This window comes from Durio zibethinus, chromosome 22, assembly GCF_047325235.1.
Source record: "Durio zibethinus cultivar Kanyao isolate XHJ-2024 chromosome 22, ASM4732523v1, whole genome shotgun sequence".
Classification (NCBI taxonomy): Eukaryota; Viridiplantae; Streptophyta; class Magnoliopsida; order Malvales; family Malvaceae; genus Durio; species Durio zibethinus.
Window position 1 is genome coordinate 16,442,136 of NC_143183.1, and position 8,167 is coordinate 16,450,302.

At 35.4% G+C, this 8,167-nt stretch overlaps 1 protein-coding gene and 1 pseudogene across 1 annotated transcript; one reads left to right on the forward strand and one right to left on the reverse strand.

The window, feature by feature from the left end:
• The first annotated feature begins 210 nt into the window (after positions 1-210).
• On the forward strand, positions 211-1,943 carry LOC111307360 (CBL-interacting serine/threonine-protein kinase 7-like). The gene has a single exon (XM_022905370.2). The coding sequence runs from the start codon at positions 407-409 to the stop codon at positions 1,775-1,777; it is 1,371 nt and encodes a 456-aa protein (XP_022761105.2). The 5' UTR covers positions 211-406; the 3' UTR covers positions 1,778-1,943.
• Positions 1,944-2,589: 646 nt separating this feature from the next.
• On the reverse strand, positions 2,590-5,754 carry LOC111307111 (pentatricopeptide repeat-containing protein At3g23020 pseudogene; annotated as a pseudogene).
• Positions 5,755-8,167: the final 2,413 nt, after the last annotated feature.

Genomic DNA, 8,167 nt, shown 5'->3' on the forward strand with positions numbered 1-8,167 from the left:
AAACAAAAGAAATAAAAAGTCAATGAAAAGTAGAAAAGAAACATGTTATTTAATAATTCCACATATAACATTTGGTATTTTATTAACGCAAAAGCCTAATAACAGACCCATTAGGATTTCGCTACCTAATAATTATTCACAAAAATATATAAATAAAAAAACACCTGAAATAAAAGTTAAGGGCAGTTATGGAAACCCAAAATAAGCAACAAAACTGCAAACCTAATTAAAAGGGCAGTTAAGGAAACCAAAAAATAAAGGGGAAGTCCCAACCTGACCTGAGTCTTTGACAGCGTGAAGCCAACCAAACAAAAGTCTCTCTCTATATAACCAAACTCACCTTCTCAGTAAGCCTTGTAGCACTCACCTTTTAGGCTTCAGCCTCTTTTCTCCACCACCCTAAACCATGCCACCGGGGGTCCCTCAACCCCTGCCACTGCTACAATCATCACCGTCTCCGTCGTCACAAGTTGCCCCCACACCACCCCCACCACCACTAAAAATCACCCGTACAAAAACACCCACCGGTATTCTTTTAGGTAAGTACCAATTGGGTCGCTTGTTGGGTCGTGGAAGCTTTGCAAAAGTTCACGAGGCAACTTCACTCGAGGACGACAACACCGTTGTGGCGATTAAGATTATAGACAAGACAAAAACAGTTGATGCTGCCATGGAACCGAGAATAATCCGGGAAGTTTCAGCTATGCGCCGTCTTCAACATCACCCAAACATCCTTAAAATCCACGAAGTCATGGCTACAAAGACCAAGATCTACCTTGTTATGGAACTAGCCTCAGGAGGTGAACTTTTCGCCAAGGTGTTACGCCGTGGCCGCTTAACTGAAGCAGCCGCTCGTAGGTACTTTTCCCAGCTCGTCTCCGCCCTCCACTTCTGCCACCAAAACGGTGTCGCCCACCGTGATGTAAAGCCACAAAACCTTTTATTAGACCAAAATGGAAACCTCAAAGTTTCAGACTTTGGTCTCTCAGCTCTTCCAGAACAGCTAAACGACGGGCTTCTACATACAGCTTGTGGAACACCGGCTTATACAGCTCCTGAGGTGGTTAGGAGGAAAGGGTACGATGGTTCCAAGGCGGATGCTTGGTCTTGTGGGGTCATTTTATTTGTTTTGTTGGCAGGTTATTTACCCTTTGATGATAGTAACTTGGTGGCTATGTATAAGAAGATTCATTATAGGGAGTTTCAGTTTCCATCTTGGATATCAAAGCAAGCAAAAGCTATAATATGGCAGCTTTTGGACCCGAATCCTGAAACCAGAATGAGCGTAGTAAAGCTAATGGAAACTTCATGGTTTAAGAGAACTTTAACAGCATTGACATCATCAAACAAGCAACAAGAAAGTTTGTTACATGACAGGAAGTTAAGACATGACATGGTTTGTAACGGAGTTAATGCTTTTGATATAATATCTTTGTCTTCGGGGTTGGATTTGTCAGGGCTTTTTGAAGGAGGGAATAATAAGAGGAAGGAAAAGAGGTATACTACTTCGATGGAGTTGGATGGGGTGATGGAGAGGGTTAGAGAGGTTGGGGAGAGATTGGGGTATAGAGTGGAGAAAGGGAAAAGAGGGGTTGTGGGTTTGGGGAAAGGGAGGGTGGTGTTGGTGGTGGAGGTGGTGGAGATTGCAGAGTTGTTTCTTTTGGTAGAGGTGAAGGTGGTGGAAGGTGGGGTGGAGTTTGAGGAAGGGCAGTGGGTAGATTTGGAAGCTGGCCTTGGAGATATTTTTGTTTCATGGGATAATGCTGCTGTAGGCTGATGGTTTTGCTTGTAAAGTACATGAAATTTTTTTTCCCTTTTTCTTGGTGCATTCTTTAGTGTTATTGGGGTTTCTTTTGGTCTAAATCGATGTAAATGATGAAATTTTAGTGACATATATATTTAGTGATTAATTTAGCAGCTGAATAAAAGTTTCTTTTTGTTAATTTCTTGACAATTTTCCATAAATTTTCCAGAATTTGATGTAGAATTGATTGTTGTGTTTCTATAATTGGAATCAATTCCTGAAGCCCGAGAAAGCTGAATAGAAATTTTGAGGAAAAAAGAGATGTTGATTGCTAATAATGTTCACAAACAGGAAAAAATTGATGTTATTCAAGAACAAAATAAGCTACATGTGAGTTTTGAAAGCTTGATCTTGTTCTTTTGACTGCAGAGTTGATGGTAATCTCTGTATACGGTAGTGATTCTGTTCATAGATCTAGTGTAATAAGCAACCAGGGAGAGATCAGATGGGCGAAATTATCGTTCAGGAACAAATCAAACTAGGGGTTCATGTAAGAAAAACAACATGCTCTTGTAAATCCTGAAAAGTAAATGCGGCTATAGAAGCTACAGAGACTGAGCAAGCAAGCACCATGATTTTGATTAGCAGCGTCAAGCTATGTGCTAGGGGCTGCATGTCAAAGATCAAGATTGAGAATCTCTCAGGTTAAAGTTTGTCATATACACCTCTGCAATGCCTATCAATTTACAGACTTATTTGAACCGAAGAGTTGCCTATCGAACTTGCAAATTTAAGTCGATAAAATCCTCGCATATGGATGAGATGTGTCTACAACAAAAAATAAATCAACCAAACAAGCTGACTGTATAATTCCTTCATTCATAATAACACAAGAAAATGCTCAATAAAACTTCCAGCAAAAACAAAGAGTTATATATAAAGGAAACACTATTTGCTCTTCCGGCATCAGCATAAGTTCTTGAACTTCTTGTCCTCAAATAAATATGCAAAATACAACAGCTAAATACATTGTCATGGTTATTGTATCTAATTTAGCCTCTGAGCGATCCATTTGTGAGGTTTTTGATTAAAGTTTTGTCCATCAGGTCGTCTCTAGGCTTCACTGATTTGACAACGAACTCAAACTCCAAAAGTCAGTTGCGAAGAGATAGTCTAAGTATAGTCATCATCATCTTCATCCATTCCAACCACTGAAGAGAGAGCGGCCATCACGCTTGGAAACCACTCTGAGTATCCTTCTTCCTTGTTGTTTGCAGCCTGTTAACAGCCCGCTTCAGAACTCCACATTAATGAGAACAGATCCAAGTGATTTGAATGTACTATCAGGTTGAACACAAGCACTCACCATTTCCTTAGAACTTCTAACTGCCTCCCTGAATCTCCCATCGATGACATACAATCCGAGCACATTATTATAACTCAACAAGTCCGTTAGAAGTCCCAGTTCTCTCATCTGTCTTGCGAAATGAATGGCTTCCTCAAACCTCCCATTTCTTTTATACATGCACAGCATCATTGCATATGTAAATTCATTAGCATCTACCTTTTGCTTTAAGTTCTTGAAAATCGCTTCTACTTGACTAACCATAGAGCATTCACTGTAGAGATCGATCATACAATTTGAAGAATACACATCAGGGTGGAATCCTGACAGCTTATGTAGTTCATAAACTTCCTGTGCTTCTTTCAAATAACAAACTTTGTATAAACCTTAATCAATGAGTTGTATATAACAGCATTTCCAGGCAATCCAGCACTTTTCATTGCTTTAACATAACTGGTAGCTTCTTTAACACTTCCAATATCAGCAAATGTATTTAGCAATACACCATAGACAACAACATCAGACTCCACCTTATACTGAATCATCTCAGTGTATAGTGCTTCAGCCGTTTCTAGTTCTCCTAATTTCACAAAGGGATGCAATCACTCACAAGTCCTGCTTCCTGCATTTTCTTCAGGTAGCTTTTTGCCACATGTGGTAAGTCTGGACTAGCCAAAATCTGTATGAGAGAACCATAACTGCATTTGTCTGCAACTACGTTATGAATCGGCATGCTATCAAATAAACAACATGTTTTATCATAACTCTTCCTTATCCCATAAGCTTTAATCATTACGTTAAACTCAAGGACTGTGAGCCTCTTCCTTTCTTGGCAACAGACAAAAATTTTTTCAACTTCAAAAACATGTCCCCACTCTCCAAAGGTATCAATGTTGGCAGAGTAGCCCTCTGAACTCTTATTCCCTACAAGGTGAAACCTCCTGAACTATAACCATGACTTCTCGAGCATCCCAGCTTTTATGTACATTCGGGTCAGAGAAGATTGTGTATATTCATCAATTTCAAGATGTCGTTCATCCATCGGGTGTATGAGGTCTTCAGCTTCACTAACCATTTGCCTTATTGAGTATGCATACAAGAGGGTGTGATAACCCACAAGATCTGGTTCAAGGCAGGCCTCCTTCATCTTTGCAAAATAGCCAGCTGCCATCTTTATATCATCGTGCTTAGCATGGAGGGAGATGAGAATATTATATGTTCTCGTGTCAGGTAGGCACTGAACTTCCTCCATCTTCTTTATCAGTGAAGGCTGTGAAGCCACTTCTTCTAACTGTCCATGGTTACCACAAATGTGAATTATTGTATTAAAAGTAACGGTAGTTGGAACAATCCCTTCTCTAAGCATCATTTCAAACGTTTCAGAAGCCTCTCGAACCTGCCCTGCCTTTCCATATGTATCCATCAAAGTATTATCTGTATACGAGCTTAAATGTGAATCACATCCCACTCCACTGAATGTTTCATTCAATGACCACTTCTTGAAAAACTCCTCACCTTTACAAAACTCACCCGTTTTCTTATACAACTGCACAACGATTCCCATAGTCACCTCATCAGGCTGCACCCCTTGCTTATTCATCTTTCCCAGCCAACAAAGAGCCTGTTGCTTCATCCCACCTTTACTATAAACATCAATCAGAGTACCATAAGTAGAATTAATCGGCTCAATCCCTCTAAAACTCGTCCCATTCCATAACCTCTCAACATCACCCATTTATGAGCTTTACCAAGAACTCTAAATATAATATTATAATCAATTACATTCAACTCATAACACCGTTTTCTCTTAAACCATTCAAAAATCTCTAAAGCTCTTTCCCAACTTGATTGCTCCTTCAGAATTATACTCCTTTCTTTGTCACTTAACTTTTCAGCCCATGGCTTAAATGCCTGGTCCAAATCCTTAACGTGTTCCAAAGCTCCCAAAATCGCTGGAATACAACCTCCATAAGAAGCCCATTTCGTCGAACACTTGGCCTGCATTTCTTCCACCGAAATGTTCCCATCAACCGCACCAAATTCACCTCCTTTAGTCACAAATTTGAGACTTTCCCTTGTTTTTTCTCTCCTTTCTCTAACTGGGTTTTTGTCCAAAGTCTGATTACTTGGCTCAGGTTGATTATCAAGACTTTGGTTTCGAACTCCATTAAATTTCCTGATTCCTCCTCCATTGGGGAGTCCCAAAAAGTCTCTGTCGGTTGTTTTTGGGGATGGCTTCGAGTTTTTCAATTGGAGAAACTGAAACTGAAACTGAAATCGAAAGTGAAGCTCCTGCGATGTTGGCCGGTGAGTTTTTTGTGGAGTATAAAATGTTGAAACAACTGGTGTCTAGCTGGAATTTTGCCAATTTTTTTTTTTTTTTTTGCTCAGACAAAAATGGTTTTTCGTAAAAATTTAAGTGAAGAATTGAGAATTCTAGTTCCAGAAATTATAATATGTTTCTCTGGGTAATGAGTTTGGACCGGTGCTACCTTGGGTGGGGCAAGATGTCATATGGTGCGGTGGTGTGAGGTCCAGAATTGTTGGATTAGGCATTTGAGTCTGAAGCCGTTATATTGTCTTTTCAATGTGAATAGAGAAAAAGTTCTTTTGATGCAACCTGATGCAGCTGATTGCCTGTAACTTTAGGATCTACTTGCAGCATACTCCGCTTTCAGGCGGTCGAAAATTTTGTTATTTCTTAATAATATTGAATTTTATTAATTAATAAGTATAATTTCGTTCATAATTTTTGAATAAAAGGAATGATTAGTGAGAATATATCAACCAATTAGTGCATAATATATGCATTTCATTCCAGTAACTTGTATGATAAATCTAAATACAAATAAAATATTAAAATAAATAATTGAAAAAAACTAAAACTAAAAAATGAAAAGAAAAAAAAAAAGGAAAAGAGCAAGATAGATATATCATGTACACACCTCCACTTAAAATGCTAACGAGTCGAGTAAGAACGGGTTTACGTGCGAAATTGACTTTTGACTCAATATTTAATTATTATTTTTATATTTAATTTCGATTTGATATATATATATATATGTATAACTTTTATTTAATTTGATTTGATTAAAAATCAATTCAATTATATAACATTCATGAAATATAATTTTTAACATAAATTTCATCTTAATTATATATAAATATGTATTCTATTAAAAAAATATATTAAATAATAATTTTATTAATATAATATATAAAAATCAAATTGAATAAACAATATATTCTTATATATACTCCAAGATGGGACAAAACAAAACACTCTAAAGTTGCCTCTAATTCAATTTCAATATTTAAAATGGAAAAATCATCTTACCTTGATTTTGATTTAAAAAAAATTATTTTTATTATATTGGTGGATTGAAACTAATCGGATACATGTTATTTTAACATCTCAATCTCCACTGACTCATTATATACAAAATTTATTTTATTTAAAAAAATAAATACCAAAAAAATGAATGAGAAAAAGAAAAAAAATGAAGGTGCCACATAAACACTTCTATTACTAATATATTTTTTCAAACATAGATAAAAAAATATTAAAATAAATAATTAAAAACATAAAAAGCCAAAATTAGAAAAGAAAAACTAAGCAAAAAAGAAAAAAAGCCAAATTACTGAGTGCCTAATGGGCACATTCATTTAAGAATCGCAACTTGTCATAATGGGTTTATGCTAATCATGACTTTGACCTATTTTCTTAATAATTCAATTCAACTTTAATTTTGACCAAACGCTGAGTTACTATTTATTGATACGCGATCTCGGCATGCATATACATGTACAACCTACATCCGACATGAATTAATCAAAAATTAATTTGATAATTTTAATTTAGTATAATGTTTATAAAAATATTATTTTTAATATAAATTGCATTTAATTATGTACAGACATAATTTTTTATTGAAATAAAATATTAAATAACAACTTTATTAATATTGTAGACACCAATTTTGTCCCAAAAAATAAATAAAATAAAATAAAATAATAAAAATAAGTGTTAATCAATTCAGATATTTTGATAAATCTAATTTAATTTTTTATTATTATTTTTCTTTTGCCTTTTCATTTTTCTTTTCTTTCTTCTTCCCCTTAAGTCATAGGTGCATTTATTACACCACTTGCCAACCACTCTACCCCTGCCTAACTTGGCACCACAAAATCTGACCACTAAAAGTTCACTGACAACTTTGAAAACTACCACAAAACTTTTGAAAATCTGAAATTTTAATCCTAGAAGGCTTTATTAGAGTTTTTCCTGCAAACAAGAAATGAACCTAGGTGACGAATAGAGAGAGAACACACCAAAAATAAAAAAGAACTTACAGATAAGAGTTTTTGCCAAAAAAAAGTTTTCGCCAATAAAAAAAAATTTTTGTCCAAAAAAAAAAAGCTTTCAAAAGCAACACAATAAAAAAAAAAAACCACAACCTTTGGTAGTGGGAAAATCAATGCCAAAAACAAAAAAAAAATTATTTTAGCCAAAACTTTAGGCTTTGATCTATGCCAATTAAGGTTGTTTCTCATAAAACGAAGGCTGGATTCATGTTTAAAAGGTCAAAAAAAGCTTACGAGGACATTTTTTTGGATTTTTTTGTTGACTAATGATGATGGTCGACAAAAATGGACAGATTGATACTTACAAAGTTTGGCATGAAAAGTTACTTTTTATCTTGTATGCTTATAAAACATTAGTCAGAACCTCTATTGGAGCCACCCCATTTTCGTTGATTTATGAAATAGAAGTTGTGTTACCAGTTAAAGTGAAAATTCTCTAATTAAGAATTCTAATAAAAGTTAAGTTAGAAGAAGCTGAATGGGTCCGAAATCACTACGAGCAATTAAACCTCATTGAAAAGAAAAAACTTATAACATTTTGTCATGGTTAACTATATCAGAAGAGGATGATGAGATTACATGATTAGAAAATTTACCTTCCTCACTTTCGAGAATGAAACTTAGTATTGAAAAAGATCTTTCCAAATCAACATGACAATAAAGGGAAATAGACACCAAATTGAAAGGGTTCGTATGTGGTGAAAAAAGCTTTT